The sequence below is a fragment of the Eleutherodactylus coqui genome, chromosome 7 (assembly GCF_035609145.1).
Source record: "Eleutherodactylus coqui strain aEleCoq1 chromosome 7, aEleCoq1.hap1, whole genome shotgun sequence".
Classification (NCBI taxonomy): domain Eukaryota; kingdom Metazoa; phylum Chordata; class Amphibia; order Anura; family Eleutherodactylidae; genus Eleutherodactylus; species Eleutherodactylus coqui.
Genome location: NC_089843.1, coordinates 66,806,141 through 66,820,846, shown reverse-complemented (window position 1 = coordinate 66,820,846; position 14,706 = coordinate 66,806,141). Strand labels below are relative to the sequence as shown.

The following is a 14,706-nucleotide window of genomic DNA, read 5'->3' as shown; positions in this document are numbered from 1 at the left end:
TGTGTGTTATTATGCCAAAAGACTAATTAATATTGCACTTGCAAACCTGCCATTCTTGCCTGCAAAAGCCATGCGTTTTTTGCAAAAACAGGCATTGCATCACATCGCAGCACTTGTGATATTTCACGTGTGTGAAAATAGTATGTTGTTTGTTTTTGTTTTTTTTTCACTAATAAAGATGATAAAATGGCATCTTACTCACATGAAAAATGCATTTGCATGCGGGCGTGATATGAAAAAAACAGGAGTCACCCAAAAATGGGACATGCAGCGGTTTTTGTTTTTTCTATATCAAACCATCAGTCCATGAGAAAAATTGCTCACTGCAATACTGAAATGCATACGTTCATTTCACGTGTGAGCTCCGTCCATATCACAATCAGATGGAACTTGCGTGTGAAACTCCCCTGTATTAATATACCCCGGCGTTTGTGAAATCAGACGATTAATGGTTAAACAAACCTAATCCTACTTCTGTCTAAACTGTATGTATGGCCAGCCTAAAGACAAAGAAAACCCCATAAGTATATTGGACAGTGAAGCAATGAATATGTGTTCCTGAGTGTATTGTTCTTGTTTCCAGATTACGATGGAAGACCATTTTAAGGGTAGCTGTATGCACTTTTATGCTGAACTCTGTTTTTGGTAACGCTGTAATGCAGCAGGAATGTGCTATGAGATCACAAGATGTTAATAGGTGGCGGGCTTCTGTAGCAGCAGGGAAAAGTTCGGCCAATTGGACTTTATGTAAGCGATTATGTAAACCTTTGTGCTGCCAAAAATCCAACATGTAATAAGACTACTGAAAGCCAGAGAATAGTAGTGGTTCTGTTTTAACTTTTTTTTTGTTTGAGCTTTTCTCATCCTTGAAGCAGCTATACGGATACATAAAAACAATCAGATATAGTTTATCTTGATGGGACTGTCTCTAATGATACAAGGCATTACATTGTTTGCCTTTTCAAAGCCCCACATACACTTGTTGTCTGAATTCACCAATAATGGCACCTCCAGTTTAGAAACAAATGGGGAGAAAAGAAGAAAAAAAATTTGAGGGTCTGAGTACTAGTTCTGGTCGTATGGGCCATATTGATAAGGAAGGGAACTCTTCTCCTTGGCTTTCTTATCTGATGACCATGACATAGAGACAAAATTGCTATTCCAAACCAGTGATTAAAAGCTGTAAGATCAACCATGAATATAGAAGATACTAGGATAGTAAATGACTCTATGGATCATATCTGTTATGCCCTGTATGTTTTCTGGGCCAGAGTGAAGGAAATGCCATAAATGAAAAGACCCTCACACCGCCATTCCTGCACCAATGCTTCTATTTGGTCTTTGCTTACTGTGCTGCACAGTAAGTAAAGGCCGTTGGTGAGCACTAGAGTGTTGGTGTAAGGCACCACATCACCCGACCAGCGGCGGTGACGCTCAGTAGTGGTTGCCGGATGCGCTCTTGGTATGCAGGCAGTGGGCAGGCAGAATACATACAGCCAAAAAACAGAATTCGCACCAGTGGTGCAGATTTTGATGTAGAAATGTTGCAGAGTTTTCGTAATTTTGGAGCATTGGCTACATGTGAACAGACCCGAAATCTTTTAACTCCTTTTTATTTTCTTCTCTCCGATGTGTGCATGTTGCAAGTTGTTCTTGTAGTAATAATAATATAAATGTGTTTCTTAAATCCGCCTATGCAAACATTATATATTCATATATCCACCTCCATAGAAAATGGCTAGCAGTGAAATGGTTAACTGGTTCAATACTGTACACTGTGTGTTGCATTCTTCTGCGGTATCTCCAACACTCCTTTGCCCACATCTTATGGGGGGGGGGGGGGGGGGGCGAGGAGGCTGCCCTTTATCTCTCTCCCCCCTTGGATTTCTTGGTCCAGATTGGAATATTAATAAAATCTATGCTACTTGGGTATATAGGAATTACGTGTTCACATAGGTTTGCGCCCAAGGTGCATGTTGCTATGTTAATCATCAGCGTCATTGCATACTAGGCCAATCATGAGTTGTTATGATGTTGGGAGGGGTATGCATGTAATTGGTGCGTCATGTTCAGTATAACTGTATTGTACTTCCTTTCAATAAACCAGAAGGGTATGGGGGCTGACGGAGAGTATCCGTGAGTTCAAATACATATATTCACGCATAAATCTTCTCATTATAACCAATCTGAAGCAAACCAGTGAAATCTTCTGGAATATGATTTATTCCCATAACAAAGTCAACTGTAATCCTTTGTGTTGAAGATTTAACACTAATGACATTTATGGTAAACTGTCAATCCTTATTAGAGGGACTCTCTTGAAATGTATAAATGGATCTGAAATAACCAGTCTTCTGCAGATCCCCTAAGTTGCAGGGAGAATTACGTTTGTCCAATAGCAGTGTAATAGGTACACCTAAATAATTGGTGCAGACTTTGGCCTCACGGCCAGTCGGATTCCAACTGTGGAATCGACCCAGTGGCGGTCAGAGACCCTATATTCACCTATCCAGAATCCGCGGCGAGTGTCTCAGCCGGCATGCATTCGGTGATGATGCAGATCCACGGCGACTTGCCGTGGGACGTACTGCTTCAATTGACTGCACTTTTCCCGCACAAAATGGAACATGCTGTGATTCTTTCCTGTGAGCGGAAAATCGTAATTAATTTCCGCTCCTGGGCAGAGAAAAATCTTTTAACATAGCATATCTATGTACAGACATTGCTGTGGAATTTGTGGCGGATGTCGGCAGTGATCCATCAGTGGGCATTGGACCTTTGGTGTGAATCCGCAGCTGATTGCGCCTATTTAATGGAAATGGGATAAGTCTGCTATGGAGCCGCACCAATGGCTTTGAGGCAGATTTTCATGCAGATTTTCTGTTGTTTAACATCCACACCATTTCCACGATGTGTGACTGTACCCACAGGCAGCATGGGAGCAGTCAGAGGTTGATGTGTTGGAAGCAGAAACAATATAGGCATGTGTAAGGATCTAATTGTCTTTCACGAGGGCCAAATTGCGACGACTGTCTAGATGACAGGGCAATCCGCATGCCGGGAAAAAAAAAAATCACATCCGCATACTTTAAATTGGCCTGCGGATATTAATGCATCCCTATGAGCACGGATCTCCCGCACAAGAGATGCATGCGGATTTTATATTTAGAATCCGCACATGGACATTGGGACTAAAATTAACCTGATAGGACCGCCCAATGGACTGTTCAGCTTAGAATGAGCAGAGACCTAAATGAATAATATACACGTTATATATAATTTTATGGGTAAAGAAAGATTCAATATATCAACCTGCTCCGCTCCCCCCTGCTCTATAACATCATGCCTGCAGTTTGGACAGCGTGTTTGAGCTGTCAAAAACTAGATCTCACAAAATATCCCTATATGTAAGGTTACTATGTCACTTACATATAGAGGAAAACTAGAATAACTTGAAACAAAAATCTTAATAAATCGTACATATTCCTTTTTTTTTTTTTAAATAAAACGTTTTTTAAATAAACGTTTTGCATTCAGCATAAAAAAAAAAATTAACACTGGCCATTAAGTGGTTAAAGATGTGAAATCTAGAAGTCTGTTTATGTAAAGCGATCCCTGGAAATAGTAGACTCGTTTGTCATGGTGCTGCTGTCAGACCCGCTGCTGATTTCTCTGTCTCCTGAGTCATGAGAAACTTTCACCTTTTGAAAACTTTTTGCAATTGAACAGGCGGGATCTGATGTGAAAAGTTGCTGGGTCAACTCTTTCCCCTCCCAGTTCTCAGACTGGGATGTCTTAGGCACAATGACATCATGCTGGCTGTAGGAAGTGATCAGTCAGCTGCAGAATGGGGCTCCCAGCATTGAAAGCAAACTCCCTGGTGCCAGAACTTCTAATGTGACCCCCTCATCTACAGCATGAAGTCTATGGTGGCGTGTGTGGTGTGGAGGAGAGCTGCTCACAGCTAAGACATGTCGCCTTTATTTAGCTGGGTGGCTAAGGTGAGTTTAATTCATTTATTGCCTGAGGACCTAGTGTGCGCCTTGTGCAGCTCAGTACAGTTTAGTATTCTCAACTGTATAGACTGTCTGTCTTTTTAGCAATACTTCAATGAAATTAACCAACTTCCTCAAAGCGCTGAAGTTGCTTGTGATAGTTTATATGTTTGCATACGATTCTGCGCATACTCCTCGTGCTTCATGTTTTGTTACTTGTTAATCTTTTGAATGGAGATTAGTGGTGATCAATGAACCTAGACAGTCTCTACTGCAGATGATGAGCTACAAAGTCTGTAGCTCCAGGCATACAGTGATACAGTAGAGGCTCTGCAATGGGAGCAGCCGCTCTGTGCGTGAGGCTTTAACCATTTAAGGACGTGGGCTTTTTTTTTTTCTTCCTAGTTTCCTACCTACTTTCAAAAAAATTATAACTTATCCATTAAAGTAGCTATCTGAGGGCTTGCTTTTGTGGGATGAGTTGTACTATTTATTGTACTGAAAAACTTAAAAAAAAAAAAAAGTGATTCCGCCATCTTTTGGATGGGTCTTGTTTCTATAGTGCACACACCAGCAAAAATGATATGATAACTTTATTCTGTGGGTCAGTACGATTGCTACGATACAAAAACTACATAGTGTATTTTTTTTTTTTTTTGCTGTACTACTTTTAAAAAAATATATCATTTGAGAGGGGAAAAAAAACCCTGTTTTTTTGCCGCCATCTTCTGACAGCCATAACTTTATTTTGATTACACATGCAGTATACTGCATTACCATAGTATTATATTATACCACGATCTGACAGGCAGTCAGACCTTGGCAGCCAATTGGGGCGTTTAAATACCGCTGTCAGAAGTGATGGTGGCATTTAAAGAGTTAACAGCTGATTGCGGCTGTGTCATAGACAGCCAACCATAGCATTGTATAAAGTGAGATTGAACCCTGATCCCGCTCCAACAAACTTCTATGATGTAACTGCATGTTATGAAGCGTTAAGGTCCTTTTACAATGGCCAATTATGAGTTTGAATATTCTTACATGCGCCGATTCACCCGACCATTGAGCTCTGTAGAAGAACGAGCGAATGATCATGTTATTGGTTGGTTGTCTTGATAGAGAAAATCTGCCTGTGCACATGGAGGGATGAGTGCCGACTGACGTGCTCGTTGTTGGTCAGTGGTCTTTAGCACAGATAATTATCTGCCTATGTAAAAGGACCCTTAGGGTAAGCACATGACCATCCCCTTGAGTGGCCAGTGGCCAATGTATTTCCAATGGCCAAACCATTTTTCCATCCAAGGGGAGCAGGGTGTTGTGACGTGTTGCCAGCTGAACGGTGTGCCCTTAGTGTTAGTCATATCACTTGTAAAACTGGGCTAGCTTTTTTTTTTTTTTTTTTTTTTTATCTTCTGGAAAATGCCCTTAATGAGGTTATCCCAAAATCACGTTATCCCCTAATAATTTTATGATTGGTGGGACTCTCACCACTGAGACCCCCACAAATGTCAGGGTGCTTCCTTTAGCCCCATTAAAATGAATGATCACACATGCTTAGCCAGTGATCCCTTCATGCTGACGTCACTGTGAGGAGAGAGAGGGGGGGGGGGGGGCGGGGGGTAGAAGCGAACCCCACAGGCAGAACGAGACATGGGAGTCCTATTCTGCAGATTAGTGGTGGGGATTTAGGCTGTGAGATCCTTACTAATTAGCAAGTTATCCAGAAAAGAAAAATGGTTGGTAGCCCTGGCACTCTTCTATTGATGTGAGCCCCTGCGGTGTACCATATAGCACCTGAATTCATCTCACAGTGCCTATATAACTAAAGAATACTGTACAGCCAATGAACTAAGGAACATAGCTGCCTTCAGGTCTGACCATGAAATGTGGGATTGGGGTGTGAGCGCCAGGACATGAGGCCCGTGACACTGCAGTAAGGACTAGATATGCTCCCTGTGCTCCACGCAATAAGAGAGATAATTGCACATTAGGCATGTTGGATACAAAATATCCTTTTTGGAATTTGCAACGGAATATAAACTGCTTAATGCAAAGCAGATAAGATTTTATTGTTAACATCTCATGTGTACACTTCTGATATTTTCTATCCAGAGGTGGGGATTTTGACATTTTGTAACACTTCAATTAGGTCTACAGAATTTCACTGCCAATCTGACCCTCTGCAATTCATAGGGTGAAATCTGCACCAAATCCAGGAGTAACACAAAGTCACTTGTGTGTAAGTACCCAGCTGGACCAGGCTTTACCCAACACAAGGATGATTAAAAGCTTGCCGGAGCCTGGGTTCACACAGGTCGGATTTGCCGATGAAATTCCGTCCGAAATTTCACCGCGGCGAATCCGCCTGCGGCCACTAATCCCGGATATGGCCAGCCATGTGGATGAGATTTCTCAGAAATCTCGTCCACACGGGATGGCGAATCTGTCGCGGCAGAGGCGGTGTTGCAGAGCGAATTCCCCAGCCGCAGCATTGCGGCCACGTTCTCCTCTATGGGAGCGCTGGCCGCAACGGAAAATCGTGCGGCCAAGCCGCTCCAAACCCGTGGTTAAGTGCCGCGGGTTTTGAAGCAGCGCTTCCCCGGAGGAAATCTCACATTTTTTTTCGCTGCGGCCAAACGGTGAGATTTCCGCTGGGAATACGCCATGTGGGAACCCAGCCTTAGGGTTCGTTCATGCAAGCTTATTTGTGCAGCATATCGTGTGCGTACTACACAGTGCAGAGAACCACTGATTTCAATGGGTAAATTTACATGAACCTTTTTTTTTTTTTTTTCCACGCGTGAAAAAAAATGACATACTCTGTTGTTTGCGCACCGCAAGAGCTCAATGAAATCAATGGCTTGCATAAATGCACACAGTATACTTAGGAAACCTTTAGTAATCACTGCATATACACACAAAATTAATGCAAATTGAAATGCACTTTCACCATTGTGAGCCTGACCTAAAGCACACGCTTTGGGTAACATTTAAGCGTGCTTTTACATTGCATGATCTGTCGGGCAACAGATGCTAGTCGGGTCGTCCCAGCGATAACTGTTCCTGTGCTCTTACATAGGAGTTAGTATCGCTGACTGAATGGAGGGGCCGGGATCGTTCCGTCCCCCTGCCCCCATTCACAGTAAGCGGGCAGTTGTTTATAAGTGAATGACTGCTGTTTACACAGAACTTTACATCATTCATTTTTCTTGCATGTAGAAACTGACAGTCAACAAATTCCCAATGGTTGTTCAGTCGCGGCATGCATTTACACACTAATCATTCTGTATAAGAGTGCCTTTAGGGTGCTTTTACACAGGATGACCTGTTGGGCTCAGATGCGCCACAGGCCGTCCCAGTGATGATTATTCCTGTGCTCTATCAGGATCATGCCCACCTGACCACCTCCATCCACAGTAAACAGGCAGTTGTCCATAAACTAACGACTACCTGTTCACCCGGGCCGATCCATTGTTCAGTTTTTACGTTGCAGGAACTGAACGGCGAACAAATTTATCGTTTAGTCGCCCATGCGTTTAGACTGAACAAATTCTTGACCCGTGTAAAAGGGTCCTTATCCGGATATCATGACCCTTGGACTGTTGTCTCTCCCCTCCTTGCCTAGAGAGAGGGGGTACAGATGGGGCAGCCTGAAGCAGACGCCCTACAAGAGCCGCAGGGTGTACGTTGTACATGCAGAGCAGTAATTCGCTAGCGTTATGGCGTGACCCGGGCTGCTGGTTGGGCCGGCTGGCAGGTTGTCAGATGGAGCAGCATTGTGTGTATCTCATTCTATCCCTCGCTGCCGTGTTAGGTAAACAGCAATCTATTGTACGCATCAGGATGGCGGCTCGCATGTTTCCACAGTGACTCATCCCAGAGGAATACACGTCTTCAGAAAAACACCTGGGGAAATGCACATTTAATGCTGGTGATAAATATTTGACTATGTGCGGACGGCCTGCGCCGCTCGGCTGTATACAGCAAATACTTCCCCGTGAGCATGTAAGACATACACGCTGCATCTCTATGACTAAACTGCAATGGTGGCCTCGTCTCCCGTAGCAACGCTTCTTTCATTTCTCTAATGGAGCCTAGGCCGGTCACGTATGAGCATGTTTGCGTACGTATGAGCGTAGTGTTTTGGTACAATGAACGATGCCTTTTTGAGCGTGCATCTGATTATTTTACTGTACTTTTTGTGCCTACAAGTCCTGTTTGATTTACGCATGTCAAAAAACACACCCCAATTGAAATGGCTACTAGCATATTTTGCGCACATTGTGGGGGCGGGGGGCACTATTACTACAGGGGACAATATATGGGGCACTATTACTGCGGATACTGTGGAGTACACTTACTACTGAGGCCACTCTGCATGTGGCAAAATACCTCAAGCTGACTTAGGCTATGTTCACACATGAAGAAAATGTTGCAAAATGTCTACAGTGAAAATTTCCATGGCAATTTCTGCATCCCAAAACAGTCAAAATCTGCATTGGTGCAGCCTTTGACTGGAAATCAGCCTCGTAGCCGCAGCTGATGTCATACTATGCGGCGCTGCCTCCTCCGTAGGCTTCCTGCTCTCAGCGCTCCACGGCTTCCGGTTCCCAGCAGTCTGGTCAGGTGAGGCCACTGGGAACGGGAAGCCTATGGGATGAGGGGAGCGCTGCATAATATGGCATCAGCTTCAGACTAAGGTAAAAATCATGTTATAAGCCCTGCCCCCTGACGTGCTGGCACTTTGTGATAAGTGGGGTTTGGGTTGCAGTTTGGGCACCGTGTCTCAAAAGTTCGCCATCACTGTTTTCTACGGGCGATGCATTTTTTTTGGTCGGCGGCATGGAAAACTGAACGCTTGAAGGGAGGCTGTAGTACTCTGTTGTACCACCTCTAGCTTGGATGCAAGATGTGATACGGGTAGGCATGGAGGCATACAGGTTCTATATGGTATCCTGCGGCATAGCCGTCCACATTTGCTGTAACTGAGCCTCTAGATTGTGCAAACTCATAGGCTGCTGAACTTGACATTCCAGATGGTCCAATACATGTTCTGTTAATGATAAATCTGGTGACTGGACAGACTGTGCCAATGTTGTGGAGACATTTCTGTGACACCCCCCCCCCCCCCCCCCCGCCTTGTGTGTGCAGCCGAGCATTATCCTGCTTGTAGATGCCTCTTGGAAGCCGCCATGAGAGGAACACAAGTGGCTGCAGGATATCCTGAACATATCACTGAGCTGTCATTGTCCCTCGTACCACCACTAGGGGTGACCGACTGTCGTATGCGATGCCCCCCCCCCCCCCCCCCAGACCATCACACCAGAAGGGGGCAGTGTGCTACTCCACAGCAAAGGCAGGATTTAGGAGCTCACCCAGAGTTCTCCAGACACGAACACGGCCGCTGTCAATGGCCAAACTAAACCTGGATTCATCGCTGAAGACAACCCGGTTCCACTCTGTAGCAGCCCAGATTTGTCATTCATGACACCACTGCAAACTGAGGCTATGGTGGATGGGTGTCAAAGGCAGTACAAATAATGGGCACTCTGAGGCCAAATGTCCTTCAGTCAAGGACCTGGAAATGGTTCCAACAGACAAAGGGGTTTAACGATGGTGCCACCTGTCTCTGGATGGCAGTTGGAGCTGCTTATGTTTGTTGCACAGACGATCCTCTCTACTGGTGGTCTGTTGACGGCGTCCTGAGCCTCGGTCACCTTGTGTTCTTGCTCTCATGCATCTACTGGTCCCAACACCTCCTTAGGCCTACCTCACACAGGCGTTGCTGAAAGAGCTGCAATTTTAAATTGCGGTGCTTTGCAATGTTTTACTTTCGTTTTGATGAGGAGCACTAAATGCCCTAAATAAAACAGACTCCGCTCGAAAACCGCGGCACTGAAAAGTGCTGCGATCGAGCGGCTGCCTGAGGCTCCGTTGAAAACAATGGGAGCCTCTGACAGCGTTTGGAGCTGCACTGGACAACATCTGTGTGAGGCCTCACAATTTGTTCGGAACGGCCCAGGTGGGGAAAATTTGTCGATACAATCATTCAGCGTCTTGCATTCCAATAATTCTATTGACTTTAATGGAAGCCGACCCTGCAGGATCCGCGGAATAATGGAGCATGCTGCGATTTCCTCCTGCGCATACGAACCACACGTCGGGGGGGGGGAAATCACATCCACATGCATTAAATTGCCCTGCGGATGTTAATGTATCCCTATGGGCTTCTAGATATGCAGATCTCCCGTGGACATTGGGCCTTCTTCTAGGGGCTTTTTTAAAAAATTTTTCTTCGAGTGTATTACTTCTCTCCCACGCTGGGGTCTGCACTCTTCTGTTAAAAGTTGTACTTTCTAGTTAGCTATTTAATAATAACTGAAAATATAGCTTCATTAGGTTTGCAGCATTTTTCGACCTCTTATAAGGCCCAATGCCCATGGAACGGATTCACGCTCAGAACCCTGTCGCGAATTCTGCAGCAGCGACCGTCCATAGACATGCCATGTTAAACGATTCTCTCCTGCCCATGAGCGGAAATCAACTGCGATTTATTATTTTTATTTTTGTTTTTCCCCCTGCTCGCAGGAGAGTATCTCAGCATGTTCTCCCGCGATACTTGCGTGCCACGGGAAATCGTGTCACAGCCCAGCGCCGGCACGTCATGCACTGCGCATGTGCATCGGCTCACTGGCCGAGACGCTCACGGTGGATCCGGAGAGGAGAGTATAGGGTCTCTGAGGGTGCGCCGGGTCTGATTCCGCTGCGAGATTTCAGTCGGAATTCAAACCCAGCTGTGGGCATGAGGCCTTATGATGATCTACTCCCATTTTGCTGGCTGCTTCCCTATGCTTTAACAGGTTTTTTTGGTGGGCCAGGCAGGAGTTCGTAGGCTTGGAGTCACTCACAACCCTTACGCTTACCTTGGACTGGAAAGTTTTCAGTCGTTAGCTATGAGAAATACCAAGAGTAGGGATTTCGGGCATTCAGATGATTGGTAGGAACAGATACCGATCTCGGCTACATCCTTTGCTTGAACTTTTATTTTACAATAAAGATTAACTCTGGGATTCCCAGAGAAACAGTGCTGGACCACTTCAGTGTACACTGCCATGAGCCAGAATTCTGACCTCTCAGAGCCTACTTTTCAGGAGAGGATATCAGCAGCATTTGGATCAAGCTCCAACAATGGAGTAAGTTCTTCAGCACTTGACAAAGCCGCTGCTAACTATGCTCTGAAGAAACGTGGCAGTCCTCGGGAGACCTAGCTTCTCCCTTCTGCTCGGTTGAAATCAAACTGCTTCACAAGCCCCACTTCCTGTCTGCATGGAGCTTTTATAATACGTTCCCCCTGCTTATTCTCATGGTAACTCGCAGTCCTGTAAAGCCTATGGCCCAGTGGGGCACACGGGAATATGGTGTCTTTGAGAGCTACCTAGCGGTTTCTACTAGAGATGAGCGAGTATACTCGCTAAGGCACATTACTCGAGCGAGTAGTGCCTTAGCCGAGTATTTCCCCGCTCGTCTCTAAAGATTCACTGACTAAAAGTCTAGCTCTTCATCCTCTCCCAATGAACTTAGTTTGGCTCTCCATAGTTGTGGTGATGTACAAGATCCATCCTTACATGAGTCATACCTCCTTTATGTGGCATTGCTCAAGTAATTGTGAGCATTGACAAGTTGAACTATGACGGCCATGTAAGTTACAGAGCTGCAGTTTAGTTATAACTTTTTTTTTTTTTTTTATAAAGGGAAGGATCAGTCGATATATTATTGATGGCTCCTATTTGAAGAGTATTTTCTTTGGGTCTGCCACTGAGAGTTCTGCCTGCCATGACTTGCCTCTGCGCACACACTTCATCCTGTTATCACAATCCATAATTAACTTCTCTGTGCCCCCCTATAGTAACAATAGGAACATTGTGGCTAAATCATGTAGCAGTGCGCCCCCTGTGGCCTCACTGAATAGTGGTTATGCCCCCATCAGTGACCCCACTAAGTAAGGGTGACTCCCTCATCTGTGACCCACTAAGTGTCATTCCCCTGAAGTAATGGTGACGTAATGTGGCCCCAGTAAATAATGGTTAACACTTTCTTCTCTTACTTCCTAAAACCACAGCAGATAGAAGAACTTTCATTACATGCATAGGAACTGAGGGCTTCCATTTCCTGTCTGACACTGCGCATGCTGTCGCACATCAAAATTTCACTTCTGCCCCTGGCTACAGCCCTCGGAGTATAGCTAACGAGCATGCCTCCCTGGCCACCTCGCCCCTGCTTAAGAAATTTGCTCGGAACACTTGTCACTTCTGTTCCTTTTCACTCTTCTTGGTAGGTAGATCATTAGTCACTAGGTGAAGCAAGTTGGCACAGGAGAAAGCACATGCCAGGCTTGTATCCCATAATGAATAGAAATGGGCAAGTATGTAAGGTTATGCAAAAGGGGAGGGAAATGCATGTCACCATTACACACCAAATGGGAAACCACTGGGTAAGACTGACATGGAAAAGAACTTGGAGATTTTAGTGAACTATAAGCTTAATTGGTGCAACCAGTGTCAGGTAGGTAATGCCAAGGAAATAGGATCATGGGGGGGGGGTACATCAAAAGAGGACTAGGAGGGGTCGTAGACCCCGACTCAGACACACGCTCCTCACATGCCCTAAGGAACAGGGAGGACTCCCAGATTTCACCCTGTATTATAGGGCGAGCCTGGGCAACTTTGTGCTATCACTCCTAAGGGATAAGAGCACAAAGCTATGGGTAGAATTGGAGCACAATATCGCATCTATGACGGTTCAGAGGGTCCCGTGGATCCCGAGACGATATATGAAAGAGATAAACTCCCTCTCGCCACAATTAGGGGAAGTGCTCAGAGCATGGAGCACATTTGCCCAGAAAATGGGTTTGATCTCTGTCCCGGGACCATTGACCCCACTGGCAGCCAACCCCCAGTTCCAGGCCTTTGAGAGAGGGAACCAGGTCTTGTCCCTACCTAGCACCCCGGTCCCACGAGTGAGAGACGTAATCACACAGACAGGAGTGAGACCCCTGAGACTTTTACGAAGGAACCAGACCCCCACCAGGGGCTTGGTTAAAATATTTTCAGGTAAGGGGGTATGTGGAGTCCCTGACGCCCAGGGGATGTGGTAACCTACCGCTGACCCAGTTTGAAACCGCATGTATGACGTCGTCCCCAGTGACACACGGGATCTCACTGATATACAGATTGTTGGCGGCCCTCGAGACGGAGGACGACCCTCCCAGTTACGTGGCACAGTGGGAAAGGGAAATGGGAATAACGCTCACCAGTACGGACTGGAAGAGGGCTTTCCTCATGTGTCACAAAAGTACCAAATTTGGCAGAATACAAGAACAAAATTTTAAAATCTTATCACGATGGTACAGGACACCGTTGAGACTGCACCAAATGGACGCACAAGTCCCTGATACATGTTGGAGATGCCAGAGTAGCATAGGAACAATGTTGCATATCTGGTGTAAATGTCCGCTAGTAGCCAAACTATGGAAAAATGTAGAACTCCTCTACAATAGCATGGCCAGATCGATGGTGTCCTTTACAGCAAAAATGGCCCTACTATTAATGCTCCCGGGGTCCATGGCAAACATCAAGGCTGATCTCCTGAGATTGGCCATCCTGGCAGTTAGGATGTCTGTCCCGGGTCTATGGCGCTCCACGGCTCCTCCCACAAGGGTTATATGGACAGAAAAACTCAATACTCTTATGAGGTATGAAATAGAGGGAGCAGAGGAAGAAAAAGACCGCAAAAGGTCCTACGATCTCTGGAGCCCGTGGATCGCCATGAGAGCGTCTAAACCCTTTGAAAACTGGTTGAATACAGGTACTATGGGCCTTTAGGGTCCCCGGAAGCCCAAAAAAGCTCATAAGCAAGATTTCCACCCTCTCCCTGACCCCCTATCCCAACATCCCCCCCCCCCCCCCCAGCCAGTTACATGCTTTACTTATTAATGCACCATAAGGTTGTATTTTCCCTCCATTTTTTTTATTTTTACATTTTCTGTTTTAAGAAATAAATGTATTCTGCAGGAAAAGACCGTGATACACGATTTAGGAGAAACAGAAGGGTAACTGCAGATCAACATAATGTAACACTGTTTACTGTTTATTGAAAATGCATAATAAAAAATGATTGAAACAAAAAAGAGGTCAGGGGGCACATGATGAGAACATTGTTCTTCCTCCTTACAAGTCACTAGTCAGACCACGCATGGAATATTATGGACCGTATTGGGCATCGGTACTCAAGAAGGACATATCATAACTTGACCAGGTACGAAGGCGGGCAACTAAGGTAATTCCTTGAATGGACAGACTACAATACCCAGAGAGGTTATCAAAATTGGGGTTATCTTGTTTAGAAAAAAAGACGGTTGAGGGGCGACCTAATGACTATGTATAAATATATTTGAGGACAATAACGGGATCTCTCCCGTCTTCTATTTATATCCCGGACTGTAACAAGGGGGCACCCTCTACATCTAGAGGAAAGGTTTCTGCACTAACATAGGAGGTTCTTTACTGTAAGAGCAGTGAGACTATGGAACTCTCTGCCTGAGGATGTGGTGATGGCGAATTCGAAAAGAGTATAAGAGGGGCCTGGACACCGTTCTTGAGTGTTACAATATTCTATGTTATAGTGACTGATTATTTTAGAAGGGTCAGTGATC

The 14,706-nt window shown here is 45.3% G+C and overlaps 1 protein-coding gene across 4 annotated transcripts in view; it reads left to right on the top strand.

The window, feature by feature from the left end:
- Nucleotides 1-14,706, top strand: part of TBC1D1 (TBC1 domain family member 1) — a 176,696-nt gene that overhangs the window by 57,920 nt on the left and 104,070 nt on the right. The window contains exon 1 of one of the 4 annotated variants that reach the window (XM_066573197.1): nt 3,799-4,001. The exons of the other annotated variants lie outside the window; for them this stretch is intronic. Within the exon in view, the coding sequence (XP_066429294.1) occupies nt 3,972-4,001 (30 nt within the window). The 5' untranslated portion in view covers nt 3,799-3,971. Of the gene's footprint in view, nt 1-3,798; nt 4,002-14,706 lie in introns of those variants that run through there. 4 annotated transcript variants of the gene reach the window in all.